The following is a 15,751-nucleotide window of genomic DNA, read 5'->3' as shown; positions in this document are numbered from 1 at the left end:
ATCCTAAAAGAAATAATCTCTTAAAGGTTCTTTGATCCAGTACATCCCTTGACTTACCGGTTCTCCGAGTCCAATGAAAGTTTACAAGCTTTGCTCTCTTTAAAGAACCAAAGGCATGAAATAATCTCTGAAATGTTCATTATCACTCGCAATTCAATATCTTCAAACACATTGACTTCCACATTTTTAGCTGGTTCATAAATGTTGTCTGTTCCTTGAGAATTCAAGTAACACCCAAGATCTTCCAAAATGTCAGAAATCTGCAATGCAAAAGGACAGATTGTTATGTATTTATTAGCAATTAAATTAATTTGCTTTTTTGCATTCAAATATTTTTAAAAGATGCTCCTCTGGAAAAGCTTTCATAAATTAATAATGCCTCATAATGCCCAAATACAAATACAAATTATACTGAAATAACACCTTCGTCATACCTTCATTTTGTTTGTTTTTGTGGGTTTTTTTTTTTCAATTTCTACTGCCAAACTTACTCGCAAACATGTCGTATTCTACTGCACGAGGAAACACTACAGGATTCCTGTTCAATTAGCTAATTATGTTCTCTAGACAGACATCACAGAACAATTTCAGCCAGAAACATGGTAATTTTCCTTAGTGATATAGGCTATTCCTTACTCTCATTTTTGTTTCCTTTCATGTAAAACCATAGGAAGACACACAGCTGTAATGCAACCTTTCTGTTTGCAACCTCAAGGCAAAGGCAGGGCCAGAATGGTCTGGTTTTTTAGCATCTCACTGCTTGCCATTGCAGCATCTAGCCAGACTATTTCTGAACAATTTGGAGGCTTTACTAGTTAGATAACATTGAGGCTGGGCAACTACACACTTTTCATTTCCTTACCATTGCATACGGGTAAAGGAGAATTGCAAACAGAAAGAGAATATTCCACACTCATTCTGAAAGCCACTGATGAATTAATGAGTCTCTAAGCTTAGCTGCAGCAAAAGGTGGCAAGTAAATAGCTCCATCCGAAGAGTAGCCCTAAATGTCTCCCTTACTTTGGTGGGTGAAATTTATCTGGTGCAAGTTTATGAAAGGATGGAGTTCACTGCACCCTCTGTCCCATCCTGTGCTTGGCCAGTTAGTTCTCATTCCTTGCTCCTTCTTTTTCCCTTCGCTTGATCTGAGAAGTATCTAGAGATAACAGCCATATTCTGCCTTGTCAGACACAAGGACAGTACAGCTTTGACTGGCATACCTTCATTTGTTATCTGAATTATTGATTAATTTGTCCAGGAATGAAAGTGATTTTGTAAGACTATTTTGAAAAAAGAATCCTCAGGAAATATTTTAATTGCAGGTCTCAGCTCCTTTATAATACAGTTGCACACCACCTCTTCTTGGCCTTTTGCCATTTTGAGTCAGAAGAGAAAGAAAAAAACCTCATATTTGATTCCCTATCCAGCTTTGGTGTCTCAGTCAAGGTTTAGACCAGACGGGGGATTTACAGGCCTTGGTGGTGGCAATAGAGGGTGATGCACTTTCCCCATCAGTCCCAGCAGCTGTGGCACACACACAGCAGCAGGCTACCAGTTCACACCATGGCCTTGGCCATCCCCTCTTAAGGGCAGATAGTTTTTTACATTGATACATTTCCAGCAATATTCAGGCATGCTGATGCGAGACTGCATCAAGGCAGCAATTAAAAAATCATTTTTAGAGAAAACTGGTGCGTATTTATTTACAGTTTCAAAGTATGAATTGTGATACATACTTCCCTCTAACATTCTGTAGTTATATTTGGCCTAACTCTGTTTGTTTTGACTGTGATGTCCCCACAGCCTAAAGGTTTAGGGTGTTGTGAACTTCTGGGAAGGTGTTTCTGGAATGAACAGGAATATTTTATAAGCAACTTGTTCTCTGTTAGATTACCTTAGAAGGTACTGATGGCTCTGGTGTTTCTGAACCTTCACCCTTCTGGCTGATAAACACACATGTAATCTCAGATGTATTTTGATTCATTGCAGAAGTGAAAGTAACTGCTATCATAACAAGAACTGTAAAACAGAAATAGAAAACAAAGATAATCATGTCTATCTCTCCGGCAAGGGATAATAACTTTCATAAAACTAAAATACAGCAAAACTGTAGAAAGATTACATCTTTTTTTTTTTTTTTAAAAAAAAAAAAAAGGCAAAAGGAATATGCAGATATATCATATGCATTTGTAAACTCTGCATTTGTGCATTGGAAATGAATGAAAGCGCTATTCAGAGAATCTTTCAAAAGCACAGATACATTACACATTATAAGTATGTTCCACAGTATTGCAGAAAATTTCTGAAGACAAAAGTTTTTATGTGTTATGGATGCTCCTTTAGAAACCATGTTACAAAACACAGGCTCCCTCTTGCAGCTCACTTCTGCGTCAGTGTTTCTGAAAGGGCCTTGCAGCATCAAATCCTGCAGCTGCAGGCCAGCATTTGCCTGTTGTGAGTCGGAGGATGATCATGCACCATCTCTCCCACTGGCGCTAAGGAGGTGTCCAGGTCAGAAACACTCCCCAAGCACCCTTCACCCCTGCACAGGGAAATAGCAAGATAAAGTCCCTCACTTGCCTTTAGAGCCCACACTCAGCTCAGCCAAGGACCCAAGATCTAGTTGCCCTTTTCCCTTCTCTCCAGGACAGGCTGTATTTGATCTGACATACTGGAGGCTCTCCTGAGCCTTCCTGATGTGGATTTGTACACCCCAGCAGCTTGCAAGCGCAGGCCAGGTTAGACGTTTCTTCTCTTGAGCTGCTGTTCTCAGCCATATGCTCTTTCCACTCCGGAAATTCCCACTCTTTTGAGGAAAGCAGATGCAGAAAGTAGAGAGCAAGGAAGGGTAAGTCCATGGCTTTCTCTTGCCCTCTCCCTCCTCCATGCCTCCCTGGCTCTGTCATGCCCCAGGAGCCTATAGAGCCAAGGCAGCTCACCAGCCCTGGCAAGAGGAGCAAATGTCATTCTTCTAATGCATAAGGAACAGTATGGAAAAGCTTCTGGTGTCTTAAAAGCATCATTTCTCTGAAATGCTTCATGTGAGCCTTTCTGGAGGGACTGCAGCTTGAAAAGTCACCTTTTAGCCTTCAAGGAGCTATGTAGCAGCCATGCCCCCACCACTGCACATAAACAACAAAAAAACCCCAGAATAAGACTGCACAACTGGCTGGGTGAAATCTATCTAATTTCCATTAAGTTCCTAAAGCCAGCCCTCAAGAGTACAAGCAAGCACTGAATCATAAAATAACATCTCTCTCCTGGCAACTTGAAGAATTTCTTCCCTCGAGTCCTGTTTTTTTGCTTTTATTTTTTTTTTTTTCCTCCCCTCAGCCCCTGAGACGGTTGGACATAAAGCAAGGTGCAGAGTTGAAAGGAGGAAAAAAGGTAAATACACAAGGAAACACTTAGAGGATGAAAGTGATGAGACTGTTTCTGCAGGTGGTGGAAGGAGCAAAACTGGAAGAAGGAAGAAATGAGTAAGAGTTGCTGCCGTCTCCTCTTTGATGTCTATGCCTTCTGGAGCTGCCCGAGCTCTAAGCTAGCAACACTTTGACAACCTCTTCTTGCTCTCTTGGCAAATGTGGATTAAGACTGAGTTCTTCTCATTCAGGCACCTAACATAGACTTCATTTTGGGTGCCAACTTTCCACAATATAGACAGGTCTGCTTTTGCAGACCTCTGAGGAAGATTCTGTTTGTCTGTCTGTGATCCCTAAGAAAAGTGAACGGATCTTCTTTCTGGAGACATGTATCTCCCTCCATTGGCTATAAAAATAATGTCAGCACTTCTTGAGACGGTTGAGTGCCAGAAGGCAGCTGAAAGGCAGGTATGCACCACGTATCTACACCAAGCATGCTGAACTCCTCCCCATCGACGCAACCCAGGTTTCCAGCCCTCCTGCTAGCCTTTCACCAAGTCCTTCTCCGCTCAGCTTTCTTCACTTCTGTCTGTTTGTTGCCCATTTTGCCTTTCACCCTTTTCAAACCAGAGACCATCTGATCGTCTCACAGTCAGGGGTGTAGCTCATGGAAACTCACCTATGTCTACTAATTTTCAAGACACCAGCTGAAAACACCTGAAAACATCTCAAAAGTTCAACTCGTTTGGCCTGTTGAGCATTCCCTTTCTTCAGCTTTCTGATCTGCAAACAGTTTTAGCTTCTCATTGTACAAGCTGAGCCAATTTATCCCTGGTGTTACTCCACTTCACTCACATTGCCTTGTTAGCAAGATGGCTAACGCCGCAGTAGAAAGGGGAAAGATGTATTTAAACACCAACAGGGAAAAGATCTGCAGCCAAAAGTCAGGCAGAAGCAGACAGATGTAGCAACCAGACTGTGAGCGAGACATGCAAACAGGGTGTCCGATGAACTGGAACTGCATCTGTAAAGGATGGTATGTGGGAGTACATGCTGGAAGAAGGAGTAGTGAGCACCCTGACACCCTCATGCACAAGAGAAAATGGGACTCCTTGTCCTGTTAACTGCTAGAGCTTGTCACTGCTGTCCTCTACCTTTATTCCTGTGAAATACAGGATTTTTAGGATAAGGAAGGATATTCTGAACCTGAGATGATTCCAGCCGCTTTACAGTGAGAAAAAATGAGTAACGCAATAGTATTTATAAGACATGGAGTGACCTAAACTTCTGTAGGTCTTAAAAAATACATTACATCCACAAAATAGAAAATGAGAGCATGAATGGGCCTTTCAGAAGAAGGAGAACCAGGAAAAGAAACATTGGGAAAATGGTAATGCTCTGATTCACTGTCTTGATCTTTCATCTTCTAGCTGGCCTGTTCAGGGACTGCTGTTACAGTCAGCATGTCAGTCAGCCTCCCGAAAGCTCAAAGTAAGAATCACAGAGACCGAAAGTACCGGGTAAGGAATATCAAATATGTAGAGTGCAAAATCATACTGCGTATTGCCAAACTGTAGTGAAGCTGGAGTGGAAATAAACTGCTGCCTCTGAACAATGTTTGTTTATGCCTGCTTTCCCTCCTCACTATCTTTTACAGGTTACACAAAAACAAATGCAGCAGGAGAAATCTTGTCCCTGAAGCCAGACAAACCTCTAGTTGCCATAAACTGAGTCAGGATTTCATCAAGACGTGTAGGCACATACACGGGGAAATGCCTGTGCAAGTTAAGAAGTGGGCTTACATGTCATGATGCTGAGAAGAAAGGCCTGAATCTACTGGAGAGATATCAAACCAAGAAGCTATGTTTAATCTGGTTCAGCTATCAGATGGTTCACCTAATGGAACTGCTGACAAAATTTTGTTTTCAAATGGAGGATGACTAAAGTAGCCTTTGGAAAACTGGGAAAGCCACTCCAAAATATGTTGAAAGTTTGTTTATCAGAAAGATAATAGCTGAGGAACTGGAGCACTGTGAAGGATGAAGAGAAAACCTTTCTCTTCATACCAAGGGATGCATCTTGTGCTTGTGTTCATCTCAGCGTGTTTAGTATTTTACACAGCAGTCAGGCCTTTCCTAAGCACAGAACAATCTTCCACTCTGCTTCACAGCTTGGAGACTTACATAAAGCAATCAAAGCAATCTATATTTTGCTTCTTATTTGGCTTCTGACTGTTTTCTCTGAGTCAACTTTCCAAAATTCTCTTCCTGATCAGAGAAGAAAGAAGGACCCTTTTTTCCAGGAAAGTTATAGTTCTCCCATAGTCATACGCTGACAGAAACAAAACTGTAGAAGTGGTGACATGGATGAGCCTAATACGCATGCATTAACCCTTAAAACCCCCACATCTTTGCATGTGGCTGCTTTTTTCTCAAATCACACCCAAAGCAGTGGATCCTGAAGTGAGAATTGTGCTTATAAATATGAAAATCAGAGGTAAGTAGGATAGGTAAAAAGAGCTAATCTTAGATGAATGCCTACCCTTTACCCATATGTTATTTCTCTCCCATCAAACTTAAACTTTTCTCCTTCCCCATCTTTTAGCACACCTTCCTTCCTCAGTGTCTTTACCCTTTCAGCTTAAATAACTCCCACCTTCCAAAAAATTGCAGCCTGTGAGTTCATTCCAACATGATGATGGGGCCAGAGGTGTTGCTCCGTGTTGCAGAATAACAGCTGCGTTAGAACAAGGTTTAACAAGCAAGGTGGGTGGCAAGATGCCTCTGTTGCAGCTCATGCTAATTGCAACTAGTTGCTATAGCACTGGATGGGGTACGTCTAGGTCAGGACCAGTCATTTATCTGGTCTTACCAGTTAATGACAACAAACATCATGTGAACTGATTTAATTATTTACAGTCATGTTCAAGCATGATTGAGGTTTGAGATGGAAAGAAAAGCCTATAGAACGTGGTAGCTCTTCGGAAGGGTTTAGTGGAAGGGAATCAAGAACCTCTAGACTTGAATCACTAAGCAGGAAAGCGGTGAGAGGAGTGGAGTGGGGCAGGCCATGGAGGTTTCGGAAAGTGCTTAATTAGGGTCTGTGCCCTGCGTCAAAAACTAATAATGAGAAACAACACTGATATTATACAGCGTCCTGCAATGCTACTGTCACCTCCCAGTCGTTTGCCATCGCCACCAACCCTCCTCAACACTTGCTAGGAATTATTTTTCCTGGATCCTGGATGAGGCTTTGAGCAACCTGACCTTGTGGAAGGTTTCCCTGCCCATGGCAGGGGGGTTGGAACTAGATGATCTTTAAGGTCCCTTCAACCCAAACCATTCCATGATTTTATGCCCCGTCCCCCTCCCTCCCTTTCACCACCTGCGCTTGCTTCTTTCTTCCCGGTGCTCTTCTGCCCGAGAGAGTCGGCTCGGTGCAGAGGAAGGACCGAGAGCTGCGAACACCGACGCGCGGGCGGGAAGGCCCCCGGGGGGCGGGCAGGCGGCGGCCGCCAGGGGGCGCTGCCGCTTCGCACCGCCCCCGCCGCCTCGCACCGCCCCCGCCGCCCCGCCCCGCCCCGCGCGGCCCCCGCCGCCTGCCCGCGAGCGCCCGCGGCTGCGAGCTGCGCCGGAGCCGTCGGGGGACACGGGAAGGGACGGGACGGGACGGGACGGGACGGGGCGGGGCGGGACGGGGCGGCAGAGGCATCGCGGGGCGCACGCTCGGCCCTTTGAAGTGCGAGGCTCAGTTTCCCGGCTGGTAACGGACTAACTCGACCACTTGGGCTCCCGCGTGCTCGCGAAGGAGCTGCCCTGCGTTTTTGTAATCTCAGGAAATGAAACGCGAAACAAAAATATCCTTGTAAATGCTTTCCTACGTTAATTAAATCATTGATGACGGAAAACTGATTTTTTTTTTTCTCTTCTTTTCTTCCATGGGGTCTCCAGCAAGCACCTTCTGGTTTTCTATTAAAAGACAGAAAGCTTAAAAATAGCAGCCTTCCAGTACCTGAAGGGGGCCTGCAGGAAAGCTGGAGAGGGGCTTTTTACAAGGGCGTGTAGTGACATGACAAGGGGCAATGGCTTTAAACTGAAAGAGGGCAGATTTAGATTAGATAGAAGGAAGAAATTTTTCCCTCCGAGGGTGGTGAGGCACTGGAACAGGTTGCCCAGAGAAGTAGTGACTGCCCCATCCCTGGAAATGTTCAAGGCCAGGTTGGATGAGGCTTTGGGCAACCTGGTGTAGTGGAGGGTGTCCCTGCCCATGGCAGGGGGGTTGGAACTAGACGATCTTTGAGGTTCTTTCCAACCCTAACCATTCTATGATTCTACGACCCTTTCTGGGAAGATCCCATGGCTACCCTTGCACAGCTCAGATAGGATTTTGACTGAGTTCCATCATTTTGGGAAAAAAAAGATTAAAAAAGGTATTTTTAATCTCCGGGGTGACCTTATAGCGGTCTTCCAGTACCTCAAGGGGGCCTACAAGAAAGATGGGGAGAGGCTGTTCAGGAGGGCCTGTTGTGATAGGAGAGCCAGTTGTGATAGGACAAGGGGTAATGGTTTTAAAATAGAGGGAGGTAGATTCAGGTTGGATATTAGGAAAAATTTTTTTACCATGAGAGTTGTAGAACACTGGAACAGGTTGCCCAGAGAGGTGGTGGATGCACCATCCCTGGAGACGTTCAAGGCCAGGCTGGACGAGGCCCTGAGCAACCTGATCTAGTTGGACATATCCCTGTTCCTTGCAGGGGGGTTGGACTAGATGACCTTTGAAGGTCCCTTCCAGCCCTAACCATTCTATGATTCTATGATTCTATGATTCTATGATTCTATTTTTTGCACAAGAACAACTCACGCGTATACAGTAAAAACTTCCTACTCAGCAGAATGTGTTCAAATAAGTTGTGCCCCTATTTATTATAGTGGTGTCAAAAACATTTCTTTTGCAGAGATACTAAAGCAGAACTTGTCACAGCGAATAACCATTTCCAATTCATCCAGTGCAAGTGCCAGCAAAGGCTTCTGCTGCGTGATAATTTATTCACTTTATGTCAGCTTCTGTAGTAAAACTACCCTGCCTCTGCCTAAGATTTCATAGATTTCATAGATTTTTAAGTTGGAAAAGACCTTAGAGATCATCCAGTCCAACCGTCCCTAATCCCCATTAAACCATATCGCTAAGTAGATCATCCACCCTATTCTTAAACACATCCAGGGATGGGGACTCAACCACCTCCCTGGGCAGCCTATTCCAGGGGCTGACAACCCTTTCAGGGAAGAAATGCTTTCTAACATCCAACCTGAATCTCCCCTGACTAAGCTTATACCCATTTCCTCTTGTCCTATCACCCATCACTAATGTAAAGAGCCCTTCCCCTACGTCCCCACCATCCCTTCTCAAGTATTTGTAGGCTGTAATCAGGTCTCCTCTCAGCCTCCTCTTCTCCAGGCTAAACAGCCCCAACTCCCTTAGCTCACTCCCCTAGTCCTTCCAAATTTAATCTATGTCTGAATCTAAAAGATCTCCTTTCAACGTATGAGAAAGAGAGAAGAAGTGTGCTCAAGCTGCCTCAAGAACATCACTGCCGAGACTCACCCACTCCAACATAGTTTGTCACATGCAGCAGTGACAGCTCTGTCCACAAATTAATTTTCTGTGTTTTCCCTTTTCCTCATCTTTTCCTCAACCTCCTTTTTCAGGTCCCAGATGAAAACAGCTGCAAGGAATTTACTCTTTCACTTGGCCATCATTTCCAAGAATTTGTTCTCTGTCTTGTTATGTCCTAATATGTTTTTGGTACAGATTTCAGCAAACTTCACCTTTTGGATAAAATTATGCTTTTCAATGACAGTACATTTCTTCCTAGAAGGGTACAGTTGGCAGCTCTGCCTATGGCTCATTGCAGTCAATTCACAAATTACGTAGAGATTTAAAGACAGAGGGATTGAGACGGCTGAAGATTTCAGATCAGGAGTCACACCGGGGATGTATTTTACACTCCCCTGTCAGAGAACCAAACCAAACCTCCTCCAACAGAACAGATAGCTGGGAGTCAGCAGAGCTACTCCTGCCTTTGTAGTGATTACTTACAGGTATGTTTGCTTCAGTGCCTTACGTACTGGCAAAAATAAGCTAATGATGACACGAATTGCAGGCACATTCTTCACATGATACTATCACATGTTCAACTTGATTGACTACTTTTGCCTTTAACTTTATTGCAGACTGATGTCCAAATCGTACTCTGCGATTCCTGTTGTGATTTCAGCATTCATTCAAGCCAGGATGAATAACAATCCAGCCTGACTTATTTATACATTTCTATCATTTTTCAGACTTTCTAATCATATACCTGCCCTCCTGAGTACATGAGACTTGCTGTTCCATTGGAAATGCGTTGCTGTTGGTGAGGGATTGTGTACACCGACGAGAAGTCCAATCCCTTTAGCTTTTGCAGGCTTCTTTGCTAAATACAAACAGGCCCTAGCACCGTGCTGCTCCTCGATTTATAGATTTGCTTTGAAATTACCTTTCGAGTTCTCAGTCTATGCTGGTAGCTCATGATCTTTATTAGAAAAAAAAATTATCCCCTTAGCACAAAGCAAATGCTGAAGCCTGAAGCAAGCAAGGCATGTAGCTCAGTTTTATCTCTCTGTCCTGCCTCTTCTGGTTTTTGTTTACCTGGGCTTGAGTGAAGAAGGACTACAGGGTTGTATTCAAACCCTTATTTGCCTTTCATTTCACCAAGATAACTTTCCATCTACCTTCCCTGTGAGTCTGAGATAAAGGCACTGCTCTAACAGCTGAACTGTTATTTTGCTTGTTATTATTCCTTTAGTCTGCTTTGCATGGGACTTGCTGAATGAATGACAGCCCTTCCACAGGTCCTCCGGACTGTGATCCCATGGAGACTTCTCTGCTCGAGCTGATGCTTACAGGGAGGTCACTGAAATCCTTGCTGCTCTACCCACAGTTTGTGCCATTCCAAGCACTTACGATCCAGTTTACAAAGAATAACTGGGACCGCTGAGGACACCCCTTTTTGGGAAGTGGCTGAAAAGGCAGTGAACCTCAGCTACCATGGCAACCTCCCTTTCTGAGGAAGAGCCTACATTGTGGCTGGTTCTTCTTCTGCTTCTTGCCCACATCTTCCGTCCTCTCAAGGGAGCTGCTTCTTGGCTCCTACATCACCCAGACCTTTCCAGCCCACTAGGTATCATGAACAATGGTATCCTGGGCTGCATCAAGAGGTGTTTTGCCAGCAAAATCAGAGGTCCTTCCCCTCTACTCAGCACTGGTGGGGACATACCGGGAGTCCTGTGTCCAGTTGTGGGCTACTCAGTATAAGAGATATAGACATACTGAAGAAAGTCCAGCGGAGGACCACAAAGATAATTGAGAGACTGGAGCATCTCTTCTATGAGGAAAGGCTGAGAGAGCTGGGACTGTTCAGCCTGGAGAAGAGAAGGCTCAGGGGGATCTTATCAATGTATAGAAATACCCGAAGGGAGGGTGCAAAGAGGATGGAGCCAGGCTCTTTTCCATGGCGCCCAATGACAGAACCAGAGGTAATGGACACAAACTTTAGCACCATGTGGATGACCAAGCACTGGCATAGATTGCCCAGAGAGGTGGTTGTCTCTACCCTCAGAGATATTCAAAAGCTACCTGAACAGGGTCCTGGGTAGCTGGCTCTAGGTGGCCCTGCTTGAGCAGGGAGGTTGGACTTGATGACCTCCAGAGGTCCCTTCCCACTTCAGTCTTTCTGTGATTCTATGAACAAAGGGACAATTCTGTAGGCAAAGAAGCGCTGGTGTGATGCCACCATAGAGGTCCTCCACGAATCAGAAAGTGCCATTGGGCTGTCCTTATTCTTGACTGTCCTCTAGAGGATGTTTGCTCATGGAGATGGCACGCTTGTGTCATTAAAAAGCTGGATAGACAACCCTGAAGCAAAGCAAAGCAAAGCAAACAGATATGTCTCATCTAATGACACATTCTAGCACTTCTACTGACATTAGCTGCATTACCAACATCTTGCAAGCAAGGCCTACTTTAAATGCCTAAAAGTAAAGGTATGAGATTCCTGGCACCTCGTCAACAAGGAGAAAAGATCTGCCTGAAAGAGAAATGAAAACAGAAGATGACAGATAACAAAATGATACTACTTGTCATCCTAGTATTGTAATACTTCCCTTTTAAATCAAAACAACCGTTTCCACAACTGACTATAGTATATTGTCTTTCCTTTCCTGGAAAAGGGGGTGAGGAGGGAGCAAAGGAGGCCTGAATTATGTATGGGAGATGGATGGACAAAAAGAAGAAGAGTGGGAAAGAACGGTTTTTCTACAAAATATGAAAAGATAAAAATGAATCCAAGGTATTTCATAAAAATGGTAGTTGGTATTTGGTACCAAATTTGGTAAAAATGAACAAAAAATAACACCAGTTGTTCTTATTTATATCATTATGAGGTTAGAGTTAAAAACCAATTGCAATTCCCAAGTAGTTATACAAATGTAAAATTCAACATACTCCTTAAAGAGCATGTTGTAGCAATAAAACACTTTTTAAACCAGCCCTTGTATCTCACCCGTTAGGGATCTTATCTACACAATTAAGCCTAAACAACAAAGGAGTAAATAATGTCTTGCTTTTACAACAGTAACAGAGCTAAATATCCAGGTGGTAAGCTACCTTTTCTGTCTGTTTACTCTGTTCATGTTTTTTCTGCCGTTTTTAAGGAAATATCTTAGAAAAAATAGGAAAAATTCCTTCCTTTGGATGGGAAATAGGCACACAACATTTATGCAGCTATCTGTCTTGCTTTGTTATCATCTTATTTCTCATTAAATATAGAGGAGAAAAGAAGAGTCTATCCTTTAGACACACCAGCAATTTTTAGGGTATTATATGTGTTTGAAGTGTTGTAGATTCCTTAAGGAAACATTTTGCATCATGTTTCAATTTAGAGTCCTATAGCATTTTCTTAACTGTATTTCCATTAAAAGCAATAGGGTTGAGCCAAGAAATTTGTTTCTTTTTGAGAAATGCTGCTGTTTGTTGACTCTAGACAGATTTTTTGGTCCCCATTTTCCTTTTGATAGTATGTGATCACTGGGATTAAATAGTCCTTGTCCTTTTCTAGTGTTACTATGAAAAACTGAAATTGCTTTCTGCCTTCGTTGGTCATCCACTCCTGCTCTTCCACATTTTTTCTTTGTAAATGTTTTACTTTCCATTTTCATTCCCACTGCTGTTTGCTGCACTTTTTCATCCCCGCCTTTCGTGGCGAACATCTCCATGAAGATTTTCAGGAAACTTAACTCAGCCTGATGACCCAAACCAGCTTCTCAGCTAACAGTGCAGAATCTTAAACCTGGGTGAGTTTGGTCCAGGAAGTTTCAGATCTTTTGAAAGATACATTTTCTGAAACCCATGAACAAGAGGTGCTCTGTGCTATGTTATTTTGGGGTCATTATAGGAAGAATTCTCAAAGAGGATGCTGCAGAAGGACAGGATGCCCACAGCTCTGCTCTGCTGACAAACCTGCCGCCGCTGAGCAGCCACAGCAGCACGCAGCCACGCACTGCTGGGCAGAGATGTGGGGGTGGCCCTGGCACTCAGGCTGTGCTCTGGGTATCTTCCAGCTCCTCAGTAGCTTGAAATATGGGTAATCAGAGGAACCTTCTGGAGAAAAGGGAGGAAAAGTGAATGGGGCCAAACCTCAAAAGACAAAGATCACCCATATTTTCAAGTTGCATTTACTTCCATTGGAAAATAACCCTTTTCCTGCACAATCCTTTCACCTTCAGGAATCTTCACTTCAGAAGCAATATCTTATCTTCTAATCCATGAAATCTGTGGTGATGGATGACCATGTAAATATGTTCTGCTGGGCACGACTGTTTCCCTGAATAATCACACCATGTACTGGCCTTATCCAGCATTCATAGCCGGCTTGCACCCAGGTTTTTTGCATGTTTTGTGAAAAAGACTGTAGTCAGGATCAAGCTTGATTCCCCCTGGGGTGCTCATTGATTTCACCTTCCTGCCAGTAGCAGGGCTCAGCGCCTCAACTTGCTCTGGAATGTTTGTCAGCAGATTTGTCAGAAAGAAACTGGTGTATTGCTGGGAAATGGACAGATCTTGCAGGCAGCTGAGTCCCAACCATTTCTGGGGTTCTCCTTAAAAAGCAGTATGCTGGTCCATCTCATATTTTCCTGAGTCTCTGCCATAGGAATGTAATGGACACTTGTATGTTCTGTGAGGGGGTTTTCAACAGCATTGTCCTACAGTTTTTGTGCAATCAGACACACCATAATCTAATCCAGAGCTTGTTAGGGCCTGAGTTTGCAGTCCTTGCTCATATAAAATTTCGTCTCGTTTGCCAGCCACAGGGAGACTTCAGTCAGCATCTCACAGCTCCATTTCTCTCAGGTTCCCTGAAATTGTGGGTTTCATGAACAGCTCTCAGTAAGAGTGGGTGCAACGAAAACAAAGGGAGCAAGAGAGCTTGTTAATGGAAAACTTCCCCTGATGAGAAAGGTCATCGAAAGTCCTTGTTCATCACAAAATTCTCCAATTTGTAAAACATGAAACTACTGCTGTCTCAGTTCCCAGGCCCCATCCACCCACCCACCTCATCCATTAATGCAAGGCTAATTGTATAGTAGATAATATTCTCTTTAACCACAAGCTCTTTCTCGGGATGACCAGGAAAAGTTAAGAAGACGAGGATCTAGAACAGTGCTTTTAATGTATATAGCTGTATTTACATATATATTGTATTATATATATTGTTTTCTAAAGTTCTTGGGATTATGTTCCTTGCTGCTGAGGAGCATTTATTTCCAGCAAATAACACGCGCAAGATGCTTTTTCTTTCCCACAAGTTTTGCAGTTCTGAGCCTATAATTTAAAGACAGACCTGGTGCCTTAAATCTACAAATATTGTGGAGATTCTCCTCTAGGTGTTATTATAGTTGAGCTTTTCTTTGCTGGTTAAGTGTTGCAGTTTCTGATGATTTTGGTTCAACATATGGATACCGTCTGTCATCTGCACAATTTATTACTAGGTCTTATCTCCAGACAATGGATAGATTCTTAAAGGGAACACGTGTTTTTAAGAACTTACATATAATTCATTAAATGCTGAACATTTTTATATCAAAATTGCTTTTAAAGAGTGATCTGTTAGAGAGAGCTGTATGGAGCTAGCACTTCTCAGGATTTCTGCTGTCAGCTATGCCTCAGATCCTTCAAATCCTAGCCAGTTTGTAAGTCCAAAAGCTTTTGCTTTATTTTCCCTATAACAGCCAGCCTTACAAGAAGTAACACCGCTTCTCTGTATACCTCACCTTGACTAAGTAACTCAACAGAAAGAACACCAGCCCTCCTGGAGGAAAATCACACCCTGGGGCTCTCACACCTTTTGTTCTCTCTCTGGAGAACTGTCCCGTAGCTGCACTGCAGTCTATCCCTCCCAGGGACCTTTGGGAACCATCACATCCCAGGTGCTAATCATTTTTATTTACTTTGTTATGCAGCCTGCAAGACTAGCAAAGCTCAATCAGGAAGAAAACACAGAAATCCCTCTTTCACAGGGTTTGCTTAGTAGTAGTAGTATCAGCAGTCATGCAAAGCAGGAGATCATAAAGTACTCATTTCCATTTTTACTCCACCTTCTCTTCAAATAGCTCATGTAGAATTTCAACCATGAATGAATAATATCTAACAATTGCTCTTTGAAGTAAATATTATTATCCCTCTATATGGAGCTAAAAATGGACCGCAGGTTTTTAAATAACTTTCCCAGGCATGCATCAGAACTGCGTCAATCAGGAAAAGATAATACTCTTTTTTTTTTTTTTTTCAGTCCTGGATTTTGAATCAGCAAGATGATGTTTGATAGGAGCAAGTCATTTATTTTAGAGTTAGAGAAAAATAGCGTCAGGCATAGGAGATGGCAGCACATGCTATTTCCTTTTCTCTTAACGGTTAATTGTCGGGATGATTTTCAGTAGAGGAAATCAAGTTTTAAAATCCAAAACTCTTCACTCTAACAAAACAAAGGCACTTTCTAGATATTAATATCATGCTTTCTTCTATTTAGATCACTGAACAACAACAACAAAACCCAGTAAGATACAGATGCATCGTTATATTTCATTCTACCAAGGTATCTGATTCACAGATTATTTACCTGGGAAATTGCAGATATATTATTTAAAGCGATCAGGTCAAGCTAGCATCATTAACACCAGGAAACACATTTACATCAGGAAAAAGAAAACAAAAAAATCAGTACATTTAAATACTTTTCGCTTTGAGCTTGGAACGCGTCAGGTGCAGTGAGGGCAAAAGCCAGGCTGGGCTGGGAG

General features: G+C 43.0%; 1 protein-coding gene across 1 annotated transcript in view; it reads right to left on the bottom strand.

Moving 5' to 3' along the window:
* Positions 1-15,751, bottom strand: part of FLT3 (fms related receptor tyrosine kinase 3) — a 44,675-nt gene that overhangs the window by 28,700 nt on the left and 224 nt on the right. The window contains exons 2-3 of the mRNA XM_086616250.1: positions 1,895-2,019; positions 58-260 (exon numbers count right to left, since the gene is read on the bottom strand). Coding sequence (XP_086472376.1) covers positions 58-260; positions 1,895-2,019 — 328 coding nt within the window. The remainder of the gene's footprint in view (positions 1-57; positions 261-1,894; positions 2,020-15,751) is intronic.

This window comes from Tauraco erythrolophus, chromosome 1 (genome assembly GCF_009769465.1).
Source record: "Tauraco erythrolophus isolate bTauEry1 chromosome 1, bTauEry1.pri, whole genome shotgun sequence".
Lineage (NCBI taxonomy): Eukaryota > Metazoa > Chordata > Aves > Musophagiformes > Musophagidae > Tauraco > Tauraco erythrolophus.
The sequence above is the reverse complement of the archived record's forward strand: the minus strand, read 5'-3'. Positions and strand labels throughout refer to the sequence as shown.